The sequence below is a fragment of the Phodopus roborovskii genome, unplaced genomic scaffold, assembly GCF_943737965.1.
Source record: "Phodopus roborovskii unplaced genomic scaffold, PHOROB, whole genome shotgun sequence".
Classification (NCBI taxonomy): Eukaryota; Metazoa; Chordata; class Mammalia; order Rodentia; family Cricetidae; genus Phodopus; species Phodopus roborovskii.
In genome coordinates, this window is record NW_026126407.1 from 42,899,372 (window position 1) to 42,920,564 (window position 21,193).

The window sequence follows — 21,193 nt, forward strand, 5'->3', positions numbered from 1 at the left end:
CATTCTCCCTGATGAACTTAGGAGTAAAAAAAAAAAAAAAACAAAAAACCCCAAAAAACTCAATAAAATATTTGTGACCTGAATTCAAGGACACACCAAGATGATCACTTAATGTAAGCAAGTTGGCTTCATTCCAGAAAAGCAGGGATTATTCAACATATGCAAATCAATAAATGTAATACATCACCCAATGAACTCAAGGACAGAAATCACAAGATCAACTCAATAGATACAGATAAAGACCTTTGTCAAAGCCCAACACTCTTTCATGATAAAGCCCCCAGGAGGCTAGGAATGAAGGACACATAACAAAGGGTATCTACCATGAAGTAATGCCAACATCATGCTAAATAGAGAAAAAGCAGTTCCATTAAAATGAGGAACAATACAAAGGTGTCCATTGTCATCTATTCAATATAGTGCTTAAAATCTTAGCCAGAACAATAAGACAAGGAAATAAAAGAGATACATAGGGAAGAGGAGGAAGTCAAATTTCCTCATTAGCACATTCTAGGACTTAATATAAGAGACCCTAATGACTCCACCAGGGGAGCTGGAGAGATGGATCAGAGGATAAGAACACTGGCTGCCCTTCCAGAGGTCCTGAGTTCAATTCCCAGCAACCACAACCATCTCTAATGGGATCTGATAACCTCTTCTGCCATGCAGGCATACATGCAGTAGAGCACTCATTCATATATATATATATATATATATATATATATATATATATATATATATATATATATCCAGAAAATTCTGAGAGCCAATAAATACTTTCAGTAAGGTGGCAGAATACAAAATTAAAGACTCAAAACCCAGCAGCCTTCCTATATACTAATGATGTAAATAAATGAGATCTGAAAAAAAATGAGGGAAATAATCCTATTCACAACACACACACAAATCTAGCAAGTGAAAAGACACATACAATAATGTTAAAACATGGAAGAAGGAAACTGATGGAGATATTAGAAGATCGAAAGACTCGCTTGTACTCATAGATCAGAAGACTTAATCCTGTTAAAAAGACTGGCTTACCAAAAGTGATCTATAGATTAAATGGAATGCCCATTAAAATACCAACATCATTCTTTACAGAAACAGAAACAGAAACAAAACAAAACAAACAAAAACAAAACAAAAAAAAAAAAATAAACAAACAAAAAAAAAAAAAAACAAAAAACCAAAACTCACATGGAGCCAGGCAGTGGTGACAAACACCTTTAATCCCAGTATTCGGGAAGCAGAGGCAGGTAGATCTCTGTGAGTTCAAAGCCAGCCTGGTCTGCAGAGTGAGTTCCAGGATGGCCAGGACTGTTACACAGAGAAACCCTGTCTTGGAAAACCAAAAACAAACCAAAACAAAAAATTTCATAAGGACATATAAAGAAATCCAGATAGTCACAGTAACCCTTAACAAAAAGAATAGTGTGTTACCTTGCACAAAATCAATTCAGAGACTGAAAACCTTAATGTAAAATCTGGAGCTCCGAAGCTGCTAGAGGATTAAGACCTAGGCACAGATAAGGGTTTTCTTCCCCCGACTCCAGTCACTTGGGAGGTAGGGTCAACTCCCAACAAAGGCAACCCTGTGAAATTAAAAAGCTTCTGTATATAAACAAAACAAAATGCCCCACAGTAAGCCAGTTATTATAGGAGACAGCCTACAGAATGGGAGAAAAAAAATCTTTGCAATGGATACATCTGACAGCTGATTAAAATGTGAAATATACAAACAACTTAAAAAACCCCTAAACAAACAAAAACTCGGTGAAAAAATAGGCCAAGGAACTTAACAGAGAATTCTCAAAAGAAGAAATATGAATGGCTGATAAATATTTTAAAATGTGCTCCACATCTTTAGCCACCGGGGAAATGTAAATTAAAACTACTTTGAAATTCCATCTCACCCCCAGTCAGAATGGCTATTACAGAGAAAACAAATGATAACGAACGCTGTCTGGGATATGTGGAAAGGTGAATTGTTGTTCACTGTCAGTGGGAATGTAAACAGTACAGCCACCATGGACATCTGTCTGGGGTTTCTTTAAAAGCTAAAAATAGAGCTTCCATGTGTCCCAGCTACAGTACTCCTTGGTGTGTACCCAGAAGACTCTCCATCCCACCATAAAGACATTTGCTCATCTGCCTTCATCGCTGTTCTATTCACAATAGCTAGGAAATGGATTCGGCCTAGATGTCCATCAGCCGATGAACAGATAATGAAAATGTGGTATATGTACACATGGAATCTTATTCAGCTGTAAAATGAAATTATGAAACACGCAGGAAAATGAATGTTACTGGAGACACCAGACTGAGTGCGGGAGCCTAGGTTTGGAAAGACAAATGCTGAACATTGTCTCCAACATGCAAAGCCCAGCTTCTAATTTTTATGTATGTGCATTTACTTGGGATAGGATGTGTGGAGAGCTCAGGAAACAAGAAAGGGGCTGACGAGAGAGGAGCGAAAAGATTCTCTAAGGTAAGGGAAAGTGATGATATAACACCCGTGGCATAAGGGTAAAAGGGGGAAAAAGGAAAGGTTTAAATGGGGATGGAGGATGGGAGACAGAGGAAGGAAAGTAAGGTTGTGTGTGTGGGAGTCGGTCCAAACTAATGATGCATGAAAAGGCCATAAGGAAATCTGATACCTGTAAGCCAATCAAACATTACATTAAATATGAAAGCTTGAGCAGAAGTACAATGTGTGTGTGTGTGTGGGGGGGGGGATAAAGCTGCTCCCTGAAGCCATAGGCTATAATTGAAAGTCCCAGTGCTGTATGTGAGATCCCCACCCACCCAAACACTATAAACAATTGTCACAGCTGGTTTTGATCTGGAAGGTCTGGCGTGGGATTGGAGAATCTGCATTTCTAATATGCTCACTAAGACCTAATTTGGGGTAACAAGTTGCGAACACATAGCTGTTGTCTTAGTTAGGGTTTCTATTGCTGTGAAGAGACACCATGACCACAGCAACTATTATAAAGGAAAGCATTTAATTGGGGGGGTGTATCTTATAGTTTCAGTCCATTATCATCATGGTAGGAAACATGATGGCATGAAGGCAGACATGGTACTGGAGAAGGAGCTGAGAGTTCTACATCTTGATCCACAGGCAGCAGAAGTGACTATGACACTGGTTGTGGCTTGAACACATATGAGACCTCAAAGCCTGCCTCCACAGTGACACACTTCCTCCAGCAAGGCCACACCTCCTACCAGTGCCAGTCCCTATGGGCCAGGAATTCAAACACATGAGTCACATGAGTCTATGGGGCCATACCTATTTAAACCACCACAGCTAAGTATCCAAGACCCACTACAAAGTGAGCAAATTGGACAGAAATGGATTGAAATAGGACATGGCAATCTTGTCAATGGCAGACAATGGATTATATATCATCTTCAATTGAGACCTAGTGATTCTCTTCCTGTGGCCAGCCCCATGGGAGCCTCTGGCATAGAACTCTGGGCTTCACTCAAAAAGCCTCAAGCTTCCATATCATACTGGGTAGTGTCCTCATTCTTGTGTGCCTGGTGTGTGTGTGTGTGTGTGTGTGTGTGTGTGTGTGTACACCAAATCTCATTTTTCCCTTCAGGAAGCTTTATTTAGGGGCTAAAATTCAGCTGTGCACACACTTAGGTTGTGGTCTCTGGCCAAGGAGCTGAGCATCCATCCATCCATCCATCCATCCATCCATCCATCCATCCATCCATCCATCCATCCACCCACCCACCCATCCATCCATCCAAGTGTAAGTATTTATTAAGCAGCTGCCATGTGCCAGGCACTGTCTATGCTGGTAAATGAGACCACCATGAAAGAAGAGGCATGCACATGAAGATTGTACACATGAAGATGCACATGTGATTTGGAGGGAAGGTACAAGGGACTGTGGTGGAGAACTCCATGGCTCTGGAGTTTTGCTTTGTGTTCAGATTGCTCTCCCAAGCCTAGTGCCTCATCCCACATCACAGCATCCTGAGTGCTGTCTATCAAAGTGACTTCCATGTGTTTTGGTGAATTCAGAAACCTCTACGTCAAACCATAGAGGGCTCCGCTATATTTCAGAGATGTTGGAGTCACCTGAGCTAACCACATTAATCCAGGGCAAACTGAGCTATTTATCTCATCTTCCAAGAGACCCAGAGAAAGGAGAGGGGCCACCAAGTTTCTCAAACACTCTCCAGGGTATGCTCAGGATATTGTCTCTGTTCCAGTCTTTGTTGTATTCAGTGTGATTGAGGAAACTGGGTAGCCTAATGTGTTTGCCCATCTGAAAGTCTCCCCGTCTCACTGGCAAGCAAAGCAAACCACCTGCTTTTTGTTCCCTACCCTCTGTTAGAATTCCCATTGCTTGTAATGTCCAGCAACTGCAGATGCTAACTGCACTAGGAAATACATTCACAGAAACATCTAGACCAAGAATTCGACTATGATAATTGGCACTGCGGCCTAGCCAACTCCAGACAGGAAATTACAAGGACCTTACATCTCTTCTCTGGTTCATCTCATGTCTGACCCTCTGATGACCTCTGGTTGCAGTTGCATTGGCCTTGTCCTTCTCTGAAGGACCAAAGAGAGGGTAGCTAGGTCTCTGCCTGCCCTGGTCCTGCCTCTGGCTCCTGGTCAAGTTTCCCCCGTGCCTTAGCCCTTAAGCCCTTAGCTCCAGCGTGCCTCCCACATTTCAGTTTCCCCTCCCCAGGTGACATTATAAGTCTCCAAGGCTCTGAGCATTATGCTGTGTTTCAGTCCCTGGTGACATCTTCAGTGTGAGTCTGTGGAGTCGTGTCAGAACACTCACTATGGCCTTCCCACACGCTGACTGGCAACAGCCAAGCTCAGGAAATGTCACCTGGGCAATGAAAATCCCAGAACTCCCTGAGGGAGCTGCATTTGGCACTACTGAGTGAGCGGGAGCTGCTTTCGGTACAGGGTGTCTCGGTGCCCTGGCATCATGGCTCGGAAGACACAGAATCAAAAAGCTCTGCTTCAGAAATGCAGATGCAGCGGTGAGAGATGCTGCCTTTGTAGGAAGCCCTTGATGAAGGCTCTCAACTCCAAAGTTGCCTATAGCTACTATGGGGCCCTGAGGGACCATTCAGAAGCCTGCCCTCTACCCGGGGCCTCAGAACTGCAGCAGCTTTTCTGGCAGGTCAACCTTTGCACTGACCTGAATTTAAATGCTCTCTTTCAGCCCTCACTCCCAAGAACACACCTGCCTTGCATGAAAATCTGCACAGATCTCCTTGCACGAGCACTGCCTGTTTTCTGCTCCCATTTTGAGCTTTGCAGAGCAGACAGGCTCTCACAAAGAATTAACTGAATGGAGATGGAGAGGGCAGCTACCTTCCAGGAGACCCTATTCCAGGCCACAGTTTCCAATAGAGGCCTGGGTGAAGTGGGGGGCAGCTCAGCTGCCATTCTGGCTGTTTAATAGCTGTGTAAGTTTAACTTCTCTGAGCTTGTATTCACATAAATGTGAATAATGGAGCTTATGATAATTATTACCATGAAAGTCTTATGAGGGTCCCTATATATAGATTTTAGAGTCTAGCACACTAGTGTTGAATAGTTTTTGAAAATATATTCAAATATTTGTGTGTACATACCCAAACAGATACACACAGATGCATACACAGATAAACACACGACACAGACACAGACACACTCTCCACTTACTGATATACATGATTATCAGAAGGAAGATTTCACTTCCTCTCCTGCTTCTAGCATGTTTCTCTGTGAGGACAGTGGCATCAAGCCATGTTGCTCTTAGTTTGCACATGATCTTCTCAAGCTCCCAGCACATGCAGCTTCTTTCTTAGGTTACCTGGTCCCCTGGGGATCCAGGTCTTGAATAGAAGACCTGCCTACCAGGAGGGCCTTCTCCAGGCACGTGCTTTCTTCCTGAACATTCCTGGGGAATACGACTCAGCCACAGGCTAGTTTTTACACTGCCTTCTCTCTCTTCTAAGTCTCCAGGATCAGAGCCATGACTGTGACCCTGACTGCTCTACTCCAGACCCAGCGGCAGCACCTCCTGAAGCTCAGCAGCTCATTGTGTGAATGAGTGAAGGGGCATTCAGCTCTCAGCCTCCATCCTTGCCTCACACCAGGCACAAAATCCCAGTATTAAATAGAGTACCATCTCTACTAGGGACCAGTCCTCCTCAGTCCCCTCAACCTCCAGGGAGCCCTGACAATCATTCTCTTCTAATGCTACCTGCTGAGGTCTCTGTGGGTCAGGCCCACACTAGGGCCCTACCACACTTAGAGGAAGCATCTCTCCAAAGCTGGTGTGAATCCTGCAGCTGGCTGGGGCTACCCTATGGCTCTCCCTGTGCCAGGGTTCGCTGGATATGTCAACTTGACACAAGCTAAAGTCATCTGGAGGAGGGAATCTCAGTTAAGAAAGTAAGATTAGGTTGTAGACAGGCCCGTAAGGCATTTTCTTGTTTAGTGATTGACACGGTGGGAGGGAAGGGTGACAGCCTACTGTGGTTGGTGACATCCCTGGGTTTGTGGCTCCTGGGTTCTATAAGAAAGCAGGCTGAGCAAGCTATGTGGAACAAACCAGTAACCATGGCCTCTGCATCAGCTCCTGCCTCCAGGTTCCTGCCCTGTTTGATTTCCTGCCCCAATTTCCTTAGATGATGAAGTGATATTGAAGTATAAGCCAAATAAATCATTTACTTCACAGCTTGCTTTTTGGCCATGGTGTGCTGTTGCAGCAATAGAAACCCTAACTCAGACAGAGTCAAGGAATACAGGCAGGCTGGGCTGTGACTCTTCAATGCTGGGAAAACATGCCCTGCAGAAGGCATGAGAGACAGCCCCTTTGCTGGCAGTAGCAGTTACATGGCTGGAGAAGTTCACTAGTCAGCATGGGACTGGACAGAACACAGGCAGCCCAAACAATGATGGCAGAGCTCCTGGTCTGTCTCTTCCTGCCAATGCAGGTGACAGACATGGCTGGATGCTGCAAAACCCAGGAAACTGGTCACAGGGCAGCACAGGGATGGGCCTGTGCACTGGGAAGTGGTGTGTTGGTGACAGTGTGGTGGGCACACAGAAAGAGCTTGGATCTGTGCTCTGCAGCTGGGAAAGGGCTTGGATCTGTGCTCTGCAGCTGTTGGGCAAGCTGCTATAAGCAGGCCCTGAAAGTCCAGTGCTGGGTGATCTCACTCGCACGCAGATGTTACATAGCTGGCCTCATGGAAGAAGAAAGAACATTGGCTTCCCCAGGCTGGAAAAATGAGGGAAATGAAGGAGGGTGGGTAATGGCTATAAGCGGGTGGGCGGGAGGTAAAAGCTAGAATGCTCTACATCAGAGGCTCTCAACTTGTGGGTTGTGACCCCTTTTTTGGGTTGAATATGAGATATCCTGAATATCAGATATTTACTTTCAATTCATAACAGTAGCAAATCTATAGTTATGAAGTAGAAACAAAAATAATTTATGCTTGGGGGGGTTACCACAACACGAGGAACTGTATTAAAGGGCCACAGCATTAGGAAGGTTGAGAACCACTCTCTGATGTTCCAGTAAATGGAAGCAAACACATGTTTAGGCTTCAGTTATTCTGGAATAGTGAGGCAGGCCCAATGATACAAGGATATTTGCAGAGCAATAACTGTCCTTTCTGTGAGTGGGGAGGCACTGCTTTGGCAGAGTTATTAAGTGACTTGGGGGGCTGACATGCTTTGTCTTGATTTCAAGAAGAGCCTGCAAGTCTTAGGGTTTCTACTGCTGGGAAGAGATACCATGGAAAAACATTTAATTGAGGTGGCTTGCTTACAGTTCAAAGGTTCAGTCCATTATCATCATCATGGTGGGACATTGAGGCCTGCAGGAGGACATGGTGCTGGAGAAGGAGCTGAATGTACTAAATCTTGCAGGCAACAGGAAGTGGTCTGTGACACTGGGAGTAGCTTGAGCACAGAAGACCTCAAAGCCCACCTTCACAGTGACACACTTCTCCCAACAAGGGCCATACCTCCTAATAGTACCACTCCCTTTTGTGCCCATCTTCTTTCAAACCATCACGGTTCCCCTTTCAATCAGGAAGTAGATGCTGCCTATGGCAGGTGTCTCCCTATAGTCCTTGCTGGCTGCTTCGGTTCTCCATGTGTTACCTATGGGCACCTAAGTGCCCCTGAGACTTTCAGGAAGTCTGAGGTCCAACTTGTTTTTATAATGATCTAAAAGCATTGTTTTTAGTGCAGGAGAGATGGCTCAGCACCTTTGAGAGCATAATACTCTTGCAGGGGACCCAAGTTTGACTTCCAGCATTCACACTGGCTCAGAACTATCTGTCATTTCACCTCAAGGGGATCTGATACCTTTGTCTGGTCATGATCTCTGTGGGCGCCTGCAAGTGCTTGTATCCCAAACGCACATATAAATATCATTAAAAATAAAACAAAAATCTCAAAGAAAAAGACCAGCATTCTCCATTCTATACTCAGCCTACATTTACCCTGGCATCATAAAACCAACAGAGGACACCAGCTTAAGGGACATTAGCTTAAGGCAGAGCACTGGGCCTAAGATACTGTGCTGTCACTTACGTGTGCATTTGCACATAAAATAACAAAGCAAACTGAAACAGCAAAGCAAGTCACACTTAAGACTGCCCTTGACAAGGCAGTAAAAACTACCAGCAGTAACAGTGCTGGGCCCCTGAGCACTTGTTTCTTTAGCAATTGTGTGACTACAGCATTTCTACAGCCCATGAAATGCTTGGTGAAATCCTACTGCTGGGCTCGCTGAACTAGCTGCTTTGGGATTCTCCCACGAAAAACACTATTTCTACTTAAAGGAATGACTAACGAGGCTTCTCAGACAGGGGCATTTGCTAGAGTTTCTGGAAAATGAATGAAGAGTAGGACACAGGGGAAAGCACAGACGGGATTTGTTGCCAGTGGCTGAATTGGGGGCTTTTTATAAGACTATTAATATTTTTGAAAACTTGGGTTGAGCTTGATAGCTTCCTTTTTTTTTTTTTTTTTTCCCTAGAGAGGGTTTCTCTTTGTTGTCCTGGAACTCACTATGTAGACCAGGCTGGCTTAGAACTCACAGAGATCCACTTGCCTCTGCCTCCTGAGCACTGGGATTAAAGGTGTGTGCTCAGGGACAGCTCCCTCTTACTGAAGATTTCTCTGATAGGAAACTGACAGATGGTCATGGCACTGATAAGAACTTTTATCTACCAACAACACAGTGTGTCATGACCTGGATGACCTGTGTAACACAGTGGGCTGAACTAAGTGAGCAGCTGGAGGATGGTACTACCTAAAGTCAACAAACCAGCGTGGTTTAGGAAACAGAAGCAAATTCACAGATATGGATGCAAGTTCCATGCAGCAGCTACCTTTTCAGGAGACCCCACTGCCTGTGGTGGGCGTTCAACAATGAAAACGCACCAGTATTGGAAGGGGCCCTTAAAATACTCCTTCCTATTCCAACCACATGTCTGTGTGAAGCTGGCCTTTCTCCTGCAGCTTCTCCCGAACAACTAGCCCAATGCAGGGGATGCAGAACAGAAACCAGAGTTGCCACAAAGCCAGACATTAAAGATTTTCACAGACTGGCCAGTGTCACCCTTCTCACTTCAATACTGGCTTGCCTCAACAACACACTTCTTATATAAATATGGGGTGGGTATGGAATTATTTTTGGATGGAATAAGAGATAGCTATTTCAAAATGGTCCATGTCAGTTTCTGCGTGTCAAGTATCACAGTGTACCTGGTAAGCACGTGCTCTTGGGTGCTGAAAAAAAGCATAAAAAGGTCCCAAGCTGGGGCCCCATGGCGCTGTGCGCCAGGCCTGCTGGCTCTCACTCTCTTGGGCACTTGCTTCCCTGCTTTCTCCCCACCATTTGGTCCCCGCGAGGGTTCAGCACCAGAACTGTGTTCCTCGGAGCACACTCGGAGCACACACGTGCTTGGCTGGGAGACATCATCTCTTCCACACAGAAAATAATTAGAGGTCCTCTGAAGGCACAGAACCCCAATTACTTTTGCTATTTCAGCCTCTGTGTCCTGAACCTTAGAGGAAATGCCTCATGAGCTGTCTCCATGGCATGTCTGCATTTCGACATGTCACTGGGCACCCATCTGGTCAGGAAGGAGCACATTCCATGGCCACTTTCTGCTCCTCCTATGCCTGGACACAGCTCACCATATGGCATTGCATTTGTTCACCCAGACTTGAGGGCTCGGCCTCAGCCTATGCCCGTGCTGACAGGGTCTTTTAGTGACTGTCAGGCCTCCTTGCCTTCCCTGGAACTGCCAGTCCCCATGACAACCTGTCTGAGCATCAGGGAATGCCAGAAGTGACAGTCTCACTGAAGATCTGTTTGCATTCTAAGAGGCTGGCATGCTCACAGCCCACCTAGGAGACACTGGCCTGGAAGGTGCTAGAGATTCCCCAGAAGGAATCTGGGTCCCGTCACATTCTGTCAATTATGTCTGGGGACACAAGCCCAGATGGTTCAAGCAGAGGGAGTGGGCCTGGGGTGGGATGGAGTTCTGACTCACAAGTGTGACAGTATGGGTGTGAGTGGTGGCATAAGTCTTGCTGCTTGGACACCCTGACATGCTGTCAGTCCCCTCGCGTGACTTTTCCGGTTCCCATTACAAGGTCACCACTGGTGCTACCTGAACAACTCCTGCCCTGCTAGGGACCTGCTCCTGCCTGGCCCTTCGGATCATAGCTCCAGTGTCATGGCCCAGAGAAGCTTTCTCTGAGTAGCACAACCTAGGTAAACCTCTCTTTGGCATCCCCTTCCTGTTTCCTGAGTTATACGAGCCTCAGAGATGGGAGAACAAATGTCTTCTGTCCCCACAGAGAGGCCATGAGCCTCATGAGTGTTGTGCCCACCTGTTTTGCTAAGTGTCATCTCTCCATGTTGGCATCGGGCCTGACATATGAGCCACCTCATCCCCATGGGATGATGGCACGAGAAAGGGCAGTGTGATAGAGCATGGGCAGGTGGTGCGAGCCTGAGATGCTCTTCTGCACCAGATGGTGAGCACCTATGCCTGACTGAGAGCTAGGCCTATCTCCCGCTGAGCCAGACAGGGAGCTGCGTTCAAAACTGTGAGTCCTCCAAAGAGAACACGGCACCTGTTTCATTTAACTTGGAGCTTCTGGTCCAGGAACAAGATCTGGGGAGTGACTGTGAGGAACCGGAGCTGGGAAGATGTTCTAGAATTCATACAACTTAGCACTGGCACATCACTTGTTTGATAGGAATGCTTGAAGGAGGGATGGGATCATACTGTAAGTGGTGACTCCAGTGCACAAAAAGAGGCTCTTATACTACCCTGTGCTCTCCCTGGGGTTAGACACAGGCATCACCGGGTCCAGAAAGGCAAGGTACAGCATAGGGGTTTTTGAAGGGTGCAAGAAATGTGGCAGCCCCTTTGCACTCTGGAGTATCTTTGGAGAGAGGAAGGTCAGGCATGCCTCTCTTAGCAGACAGAGATGGTTTGGAGTTGGCCTCCCTTTTCCCCTTCAACCCCAGCTCCCCAACACCAATCAGAACTCCTAACCACTGTCTGAGAAAAGCTCTGCTGGGATCCAGTGAAGTCAGGCATTGAGATGCTGGGGAACAGCAGGAAGGGTGCTGCTGGAGAGACTGCGGGGGGGGGGGGGGGGCTGGAGGTGGTACCTACAGTTCAGTCACGTCCTTCGGCATGCCTTTGGGGAGAGCTCGGAGCCCCCTGTTGCTGCATCGCACCACTGTCTCCACACAGGTGCACTGCTCAGGGCAGCGCGGACTCAGCTGGCAGCTGCTTTCCTCATTGCCTGTGGAGAACCCAGACAGGGTGAGCGTGGTAGAACAAGCCGCACCAGGAGAACAGCTGGGCAAAGTTGGCTGACAGGGCCAGTCTTTTCCCAGCAAAGGTCAGCTCTGAGTAGCCCCAGCAGTGGGCCTGAGCCAGAACTAAAGGTAGCTATTGGTTTCTTCCACTGCTAGAGAAGAATGCATGTCTGGGAACGTGGGGGGTGGGCACTGCTATTTACTGCATTCTGCATGAAACAAAGACCAGTCAAGCTGCTAACCCAGACCCAAGGCCACAGGTAGGAAAGGGGGTCCTGCCTATCACGTGAGCAGGCCCAAAGGAGCAGCCAGTCAGAGGCAGGGCCCAGTCCTTTTTCTTCTTTCTTTCTACTTCCTCCTCTTCACCTACCACTATATAGTCATCCCTATAGGGTGGCGGGCATGTCACCAACCTCATTATAATGTACCTCAATTAATTTGCAAACAGATTCTTTTGTCTTAAGGTAACAAAAAAAAATTCACCAAGTAAAGAACTATACTGGCTTGAATTCATGTAATCAAATATGCCTTCTGGAGTCCTGGGGTCTAAAGCCTCAGATGTGTGGGTATATCTCTTAGTCAAATGGCAGGAATTTTCTTGAAGTCTTCTTCCCATAAGTATATACTCTGACTTTCACCATTACATAGACCTTGCTCCCTTGCTGTTTAGTTGTGTAAGCTGTGTACAGTACTAGGGGCACACCATCTAAGGCGTATCATGCTCGCCGTGGAGGTGGCAGGTGAGCGTATTAGGTACAGTGATGTTCATAGAGGACAGTGACTTGAATGAACAAACACCTTGTCTTAGTGAAATCAGTACAGATGTTTGCCTGAGGGGAATAAGGTGGCTTCAGAAAGAGACACCATTTCTTAGGCTGTGGAACAAGCCATGCTGGCCAGCAGCAGACACTCCGAGGCCTTCAGATCAGGGTTCCTCAGAGGCCATGTGGAATCAGGGTCTCTGCAGCCTGCTTTGCCTTCCCAATTCACTCCCCCTTACCGTCACAGGTGAAGTCCTGGATGGCTACATCTTGGATGGGAATCTCCTTGAGGAAAAATGGCTTCTGGCACCTGGGGTTCCCACTGACGATGCGGCGCTTCCTCAGCCACCGACCGAGCCAGGCCAGGTGGCAGTTGCAGTTGAAGGGGTTAGACAGGAGGTTTCTGAGGGAGAGAGGGCCTCTGAGTGCTCATCGTCCACCTTCATCCTAGGTGAAAGCCTATTCCTGGAGCCCAGGCTAGCTAGCCCTGGGCAGTGATAGGGTTTTGGCATCCCTTCCTAGGAGATGCAGATTTTTTTCTCTAAATCAAGGGGAATGTCTAGCTACCCTCAACCATAGCCCATGCTAATGTGTATGTGTTGTGACCTACAGCCTTGGCTTCCTGTCTATCAAGCCCCACTTGGGCAAAACTGGCAAATCCTCTGTGGACAGTCTCCTGTAGTCGAGAACAGTGTCCATGTCCTCCTCCTCACTGGAAATGCCTGCAGTTTGGGAGTTGGGGTGTCAGTGCTCCTGGCTTGGGGCAGCTGAGCCCATTCCTTTTACTGACTTGTGCCCTTCACTTTCTTCTGGTGGTGTCTGCACCAAGGTTATTTCTGTGACTCAGCAGCTGCCCACTGACTGAGTTCTGTGAGGCTGGCATCTCTGTTGGCCTCTGCATATCCAGGAGACAGCCTGTGTACCACAGGTAATTTGTTACTGTCTGTGCAGTGGCATGATAGACTGATGGGGGAGGGGACGAGGGTGGTAGCAGTAGTCACTCTGAGTGCTTGTCACCATCACTATGCTATGCTGCCCCCTTCCTAATTCAGGGGACTCTCTGGGCAACATGCTCACATATTGGTCCAGAAAGCTGGGCTCCAACTCTGGCTTTGATAAACACCAGTGTAGCTAGGATCACCAAGACCCACTGTCGATCATACCAGTGATCTTGGTGTGCTTTGAAAACTAAAGCATCCCCTGTGGCTATGCAGTCTGACCCTGACCTCCTCTCCAGTCTTGTCTTACACCACGTCCTTGCATACTCAGTGCAATGTCCTTGCGGGGTTGCTTATCTACTCTGGTCCTACCAACCACAGGGCCTTTGCATGGTTGTTTCTGCCAAAGGAGATGCATCTCCCACTTTCTTTAACAAACGGATCTTCCCTGCTGCTTCTCCACAATGCTCAGGTTGGGCTTTCTCATCATGGGGACATCTCACTGTGTTGCCAGCCCCAAGGAGGAGGAGGATCTGGGTCTATAATCCTTAGTAGTTAGATGGTATCTGGCACACAGGGAGGGCCTACACATATCTATTAAATAGATAGATGGGCAGGTGACCTTGGCCACAGTCAGTGGGGAGCTGGGATGTCACAGAATTCTGCAGGGAGGGGCCCAGAGGAAGTGGGCAGCATGCCCGGGAGAACTCACATAGTGGACAGGGAGACGAGTGTGGTGAAGGCTCCAGGGGTGATGGTGGTGATCCGATTGTCATAGAGCGACAGCAGTCTTACAGAGCTTAGACCAGTGAAGGTGTCATTGCTCACACAGCTGATCAGGTTGCTCCTCAACATCCTGGAAGAGGGTGGGAGAGGGTCATGGGTAGTATTCTTATCTCTCAACAGGTAAACAGCCATTTCCTGGCTCAGCCAGGCACTGTGCAGGTTTTCTGGTGATGAGCACGGCCTGGACCATCACTGCGGCAAACATGAATGTGTATGATTGTATACTTCACACACTGTGAGGTGGTCTGAATGAGAATGCCCCCATAGGCTCCTATATTTGAATGCCTGGTCCCCAGCTGGTAGAACTATTTGGGAAGGGTCAGGAAGATGGCCATGTTGGAGGAGGTGTGTCTCTGGGTAGGCTTTGGTGTCTCTGAAGCCCATGCCATTCCAGTTGTCTGTGCCTCACACTTGTGGATCAGATTCTAAGCTCTCAGCTACTGCTCCATGAACACCCATTCAATCTCTGAAACCTTAAGCAAACCCCATGCTTCCTTTTATAAGTTGTCTTGGCCATGGTGTCTCTTCACAGCAACAGACAAGTAACTAAGCTACACTGTAAACACAAACCACCACTATTCATGTGCACCTGTACAGATGGTATGGTTGTCAATGTGCACACGTGTACTTCCAGGAGGAAGAGGACCCACATATGGGTTCAGTGTGTGTGTGTGTGTGTGTGTGTGTGTGTGTGTGTGTGTGTGTATGTGCTTGAATGTGGATGCTTGCTTGCAGATGTGTTTAGGGGTTCAGCATGTGTTTCTGTGTATATGTGTAATGGGTATATTAGTGTTTGTGTACATCCCTCAGTATATATGCTTCTGGTATGAATATGCACATACCAGATGTGCTTAGGTGTGTGGGCATGATGGTGGGCATGTCAGCTTCTTTGCATTAAAGGTGGAAAAGTCTGATGCTGTGGGGAGGGAGGAACCCACAGGCCAAGATGGTGCCTGACTCAGCTCCCTGCACATAGCCTTCATGGTCCAGCTCTCATTTCCCTGCCTCCTGCCTCCCTGCTCTGGACCTGAGCCCAGGTCTGGGTACTCACAGTGTCTTGAGGCCATTGAGGCCCCGGAACATGCGCCCATGCACGGTCTCCAGCTGGTTCCCGGTCAGCATCAGCTCCTGCACGCCTGCTGCCCCATCGAAGGCACCCTCTCGAACCTCCTTGATCCTATTGTTGCTCAGGTTTCTGGAAGGAGGGGGTAGAAGCAGGAGGACCAGGTGGATGGAGGGAGCTTAGCCTCCGGCCCCCTGACATTGTGTCCTTAGCATCTGTGCTCTGGGACAGAGGAACTCCTTAACAGGTAGAGTAATATACACAGCCCAGGACTTAGAATGTAATCATTTTTTTTGAATGCTCAGGAAGATCCTCTCTTCGCCAGGGGCTCCCACTGAACAGTGATCCTCAAAGGAGGGGTGGAGAAAAACATAAAGTAGCCCCCAGTGGGGGTGAATGCATTTGAGTGGCTTGTAGGTCTCTCAGCAAGAGCCCCTTACAAGTGGACACTTCTTACTTAGTACCTGTTGCATACTTCTTATTTAGGGGAGGCCAACCGCTATCCGCTATAACCACATGAGACTCTCACATAACACCAAACAGACAGATACTACTCTAATTTTATGAACGAGGAGACTGGGTTTCAGGAAAATTGAGTAACTTTTCCAGATTCACACAACTGAAAGAGCTGGGCTATGAAGCTAGGCATTCTGGAACATAAGAAACATTTCTCTGGAGATGTGGAGGACTCACTCACTTGTATTACTGAGTTGGGAGGTTTGCATTTGTGTGTGTGTGTGTGTGTGTATACTCAGGGTATAAGTATGCTAGGCAAGTGCCTTTCCACTGAGCGGCTCACAGCTGTGATGCCCTTTGAAAAGCTGTGTGGAGTTGTTACAGTGTAAGGGCCAGAGGGGCAGAAAGCACAAGGTCCAATCACCTTTGCACGAATCAGAAAGTAGCTACAGAACCAGGCAGCCTTAGGGGCCTGGCTCAAATGTGAGGCAGTTCAGCAGGTCACAACACTGGCTTCAGCCACTATACTGTCATATATCCTTACTCACAACCACCACTGTCCCACCAATGCCCTACCCCCTGGGCACCCCAAACTGTCTGTATATAACTGGATACTTTAGGCTACTTGACCCACTGGCACTGGATTCTGGCATCTTCTCAGCTATCACCTTGGCGAGGCCACATCTTCCATCCTTATGTCTTCCTATTTGCTTGTTTGGGTTCGTGCAGTATCAGACTGAACCCGGGCTGTTGTGCAAACGAGGCAGGCACTCCTCTGAGCAGCAACCTGCCACCTCTTTACTTCTGATCCTCATCATTATTCATAGGAAAAGTGAATTTATTCTCATTATACAAATGATGAAATTAAGTGCCCCACCCCCTCCCACCCCAAAGGGTCTCCTAGGATCACCAAGTGGATGAGGGCAGAGCTGAGCTCAGGTGAATGAGGCCCAGCCTGCAGGTTCCTCCCCACATGTGAATGCTGAGCTGGCCTGGAGCAGTGGTGGGCATTTGTCAGCCCCAACCTTCACTCCTGCATGGCAAATATAGGGCCTAGCTGAGTGGCATCTGCTCTTTTAGTTGAGGTCTGGGCTTGCATCTGGCCCAGGTCGGTTGCATGTGGCTGAGGATGGGGACCAGTTGCCTCCTGTTACATCTCCTGTAACACATTCTTATTCTTGCTTCTCTTAGCCTACAGTGGTATTTCTCTATGCTCACATCCCCATCACAAGTGGGAACACAGTTTGTGTGATTTTCACCTAAAAGGCGTATATGGGGACTGTGTGTTCTTTGCAGAAGCAGACTCCTGGGAATCCCGTTTGCTGGGCAAATTGGTACTCCTGAAGCCTGACTCATTTCAACACCTTCCTCACTTCCCTATTTAACTCCACATCTGTCTGGAGGTTGAAACCAAAGTGCACCTTTCTCTGGTCAGAGATGAAAAGGACATGTCTAAGTGGTTGTTAATTGTGCTGGGTCCCAGGAGCTCGTGGGTGTTGGGCCATAGCGACAGCTTGTACATGTGCCCTGGTCTCTGCTGTTCTCTCAGAGAGCTAGCTCTCTGCTCCGGATGCAGATTTATTTATATGACCCTGTGGCTAAAGGTAGTGACTGTAGTGGCAGGGATGCATGAGTGGTACCACCGAGAGAGCAGCTGCATAGGGTCTGTTCCCTTGGCTGTGGGGAACTGATGGGTAGAAGTATGATACACAGGAAGTGAGGTGTTAACACACATACCTCACTGATTCATGGTTGTTGTATTCTACATAACCACAAACACTGAATGAGCACACACTGAATCATTGCTCCCAGGGAAACTAGACAAGGCTCCTGTGAGCCCCCGTCACGGCATTTCCATCAACCGATCAATAACAAGCTTGTTCAGTGAGTGCTTCTGTCAGACACTGTATTTACTATACTATTGATCCATCAACATGGCACTCATGGCCAGCAGTGCTGGGCTCATGCCTGGAGAGATGCATGAAGTTCCTCCACAGCATGTATGCCCTCCGCCAGGCACAGTACAGCCCTCTCAGGCTTTGGGTATCTAGAAAGTGTGCCAGCACTGCTCTTGGGCCAAAGTTGGCGCTGAAAAGCACAGAACTGCAAAGCACATGCTGCTTGATAAACAGCAAAGTGGATACTTGCTTACAGCATGAGAGCTGAACCTTGAAGGCATAGCTAGCATCACTGTGTTCAGCCTCAGCTGGGAATGTGTAGTTAAGGGATGCATGTTGGTATGAGTAGGTCTTCTACTACCATATTCACATCAATGATACAAACAGCTTAGAAGATTGCGATTTTGGTCCAGAGATGAGTTAGTAAATTTAGAATTGGTAAGTAAGAATGAGTCAGACTGCATTTACCTTGTTGAAGAAACAGACACCACTGTGAGGCTGAGAGACATGGGGTATGGGGTGGGGTGGAAAGGGCAGTTAGAGACAAGTGTACCCTGGGAGTCAGATGGTGAAAGCCCACCCTCTCCATGCTGGCACTTCTGCTGAGACACTCAGAAGAGGTGTGGAGAGAAGCAAGCCCAACCTCACACTGGTATGACTGAGATGGACCCAAGTCTGAGAGCCAGTTTTGACAAGTATTCAACATGTGGCCTTAGAGTGGTCACTGAACCTCTCTGAATTGTGGCTCCCTCACCTGCCCAGCACAGAACAAGAAGCCAGCACAAGATGTGTAAAGGAAGACTAAAGAAATTGATATTCATAAAGCAGGCATGCAGTCCTGGCCAACCAAGGTCAAGGGCTATCACAGGAGGCAACATCCTTCTTGCTGTCTTTATGACTTGGTCCCAACTCTTAGGAAGGGAGAGAAAGGGTTGGGACAATAAGTAGCCATCACTACGGAAGGTACTAACAGCATGTGGGTCCTTTGCCTAAGCCCAGGCTCTACTCAGACCAGGGGACTCTGGGACCAAGCTGACTGGGAGCAGCTGGGAATTCCTTTCTGATGTGCCTGCCCCTCCCATGCCATGAGACCTTACCTAAAAGCCAAGTACTACAGGCACCCCTATTCCATTGCTGTTACAGATCCAAGTCCTGCTTCAACTTTCTGAGGTAGACACTGAATGTGGGCTGAGGGTAGGGACGCATAGAGGGAACAATGGAAGAGACACAAGGAGGTGTGAAACATATGATCCGCCTGATAACCTGACAGCCAAGCTTCCTGTTTGTCTGTGCTGTGTCCCTGGTACAGTCCAGGACACAGCAGGGGACAGACAGGAGGAGGCTCAGAGGCAGGAGTGAAGAATGGAGGGTCAGCAAGCTGAGGTGGCTGCTGTGTCCCACAACTTGACTTACATTTTTCGCAGGTTGGGCAACTTCTTGAAGATCCCAGTGGCCTCCAGGACGGAGATGTCATTGTCATTCAGTCGCCTGCATGGGAAGCCAGAAGAAGTAGGGCTTAGCTGGGGGGTGAGGCCCGCTTTTGCTACTCGCCTGCCAGTCTTCCTCACACGGCTTTGGTTGACCTCGGCCTGAACTTCACACTCAGTAAAGTTCAAGAGGATTATGAAAAACTTCAGTATGAGGCGAGGGGCTCAATGGGAAAGGGCAGAAAGACACTAAGTCTGACCCCTCCCATGCCTCAAATAACTAATACCTGGCTCCACTTTATGGGGGGGGGTGCCAATGGTAACCTAACTCCAGGGAAGTTTTCTCAGGGTCTCCTGAGCCCAAGTTGCTCATCTCTTCCTGACTACTTCTGTCTTCCAAGGGGGCTCAGGGTCCCTGTACCCAGCGTCTCTGTGCTCGGATCCTTGCTGTTCCCTCTAATGACTAGAGAAGTCAAAGAAAGCAACAACAGTCACAAGTCTGCCACTGTCTATACCTTCTGAAGTGTAGGGGCAAACATCATCCCCCAACCTCCCCTCATTCCCTCATTACAGCTGGGAAATTGGGCTTCAGATCTGAGAGGCAATTTGGCCAGTCTCAGGGAGGCTGGAGAGAACAGAGGTGAGGTAAATGTCCAGTTTGTTTAGCCCCACAGGCCATCTTTTATCCTTTACTATGCTTCAAGTTTTAGTTTGTCCCGTTTTAGACCTTCAGAGACTGTTGGGAGGCTCTATCGGGGAAGGTCATCCTCTCTAGCAAAGTGTGCCACAGCTGGGGGTAAACACCATAGAGCAGTGAAGGAGGGTGGGGCCAGCCATCGATCTGGGCAGATTGGCAGAATCAACCCTGCCTGGCGATAAATAGGATGTCAGATGTTGCAGCCAGATTGCCCTCACAACCTTGCCCAGTTTTGGATAACCAATGCCCCTTTCTAGGGTGGCTATTAGATGACTCCGATACATTTAACCATCTTTGTTGTATTTCTGTCTAGTGGTAATGTTATTTAACAACTTTTTTTTTCCCCTGGTGATACTGTAAGTTCCTAAGGACCATGAGGTGCTATTTGCTTTGTTCATTGTAGAAAGGTAAGCCTAGAGCAGTGCCAGCTTTACAGTGAGTGTTCAGAAAGTATTCACTTTCTGATTTGTCTTCACTTGGAAGCAACCTGTCCAGGCATGCCTGAGTGTCTTTCTTAGCCAAGTACACAGAAAACCCCACTCAGGTTAACTCCTAGCGACCAGGTATGTGTAAAGAGATGTAGGGAAAGGTGGCACTTACAGGTCAGTGGTATATTCAGGGAGGTGGCTTGGGATGCGGGCCAGCTTCTGGTTGGAGCAGTCCACAATGGTACCCTCGCAGCGGCACTTCTCAGGGCACACGAGGTCCATGAAACACTCACTGCCGAATCGGTTGCGATAGTCCTCAGAGCCTATGTGGGGCCAAAGAGGGGTTTGTCATCATCACTTGGGTTCCTGGCATAAGGTCTAAAGTTGTGGGGAGTGCAGGTGTCTGGTGAGGTGACTGGATGAGTTGGGAGGGAGGGAGAGAGAGGGGGAATGCAGGCTTGGGAGAAAGTGATTATATGATGGGGTGTCAAGTAGCCACAGTACTGACAACCGTTTGGCCATCTTGTTGGCACTTTCCACACCCCTCATCCACGTTCTTTCCCACATGGTCTTTTGTCATTTACTACTTTCTATCTTCCAAGAAGCTAGGTTTCAGATCTGTGGGCTCTTAGATATTTATGGGCTACAGACCTCATGAGAAGCTGATTAGTAATACAGATACTCTGTCAGGGAAATACCACAAGATACCTACACAGAATCCAGCCTACAGCTGTAGGAGATTCCTGGTTCCACAATGCTTACCATCTACAATCTGGAGGCCAAGATGGAACTTTTGAGGGGGCTACTAGAGGGCAGTGCTAAGGTCTGAGAAGGGGATTTTCCTGGCCTTGCAGGCAATGAGTGAAGGAGGCCAGACACTCATTTGGTACTAA

The 21,193-nt window shown here is 47.8% G+C and overlaps 1 protein-coding gene across 1 annotated transcript in view; it reads right to left on the minus strand.

Annotated features, from left to right (window-relative positions):
- Slit3 (slit guidance ligand 3) overlaps nucleotides 1–21,193 on the minus strand; it is a 561,683-nt gene that overhangs the window by 53,624 nt on the left and 486,866 nt on the right. Inside the window, exons 15-20 of the mRNA XM_051180959.1 lie at nucleotides 20,473–20,623; nucleotides 19,162–19,236; nucleotides 15,383–15,526; nucleotides 14,258–14,401; nucleotides 12,847–13,010; nucleotides 11,698–11,830 (exon numbers count right to left, since the gene is read on the minus strand). Of these exons, the coding sequence (XP_051036916.1) occupies nucleotides 11,698–11,830; nucleotides 12,847–13,010; nucleotides 14,258–14,401; nucleotides 15,383–15,526; nucleotides 19,162–19,236; nucleotides 20,473–20,623 (811 nt within the window). The remainder of the gene's footprint in view (nucleotides 1–11,697; nucleotides 11,831–12,846; nucleotides 13,011–14,257; nucleotides 14,402–15,382; nucleotides 15,527–19,161; nucleotides 19,237–20,472; nucleotides 20,624–21,193) is intronic.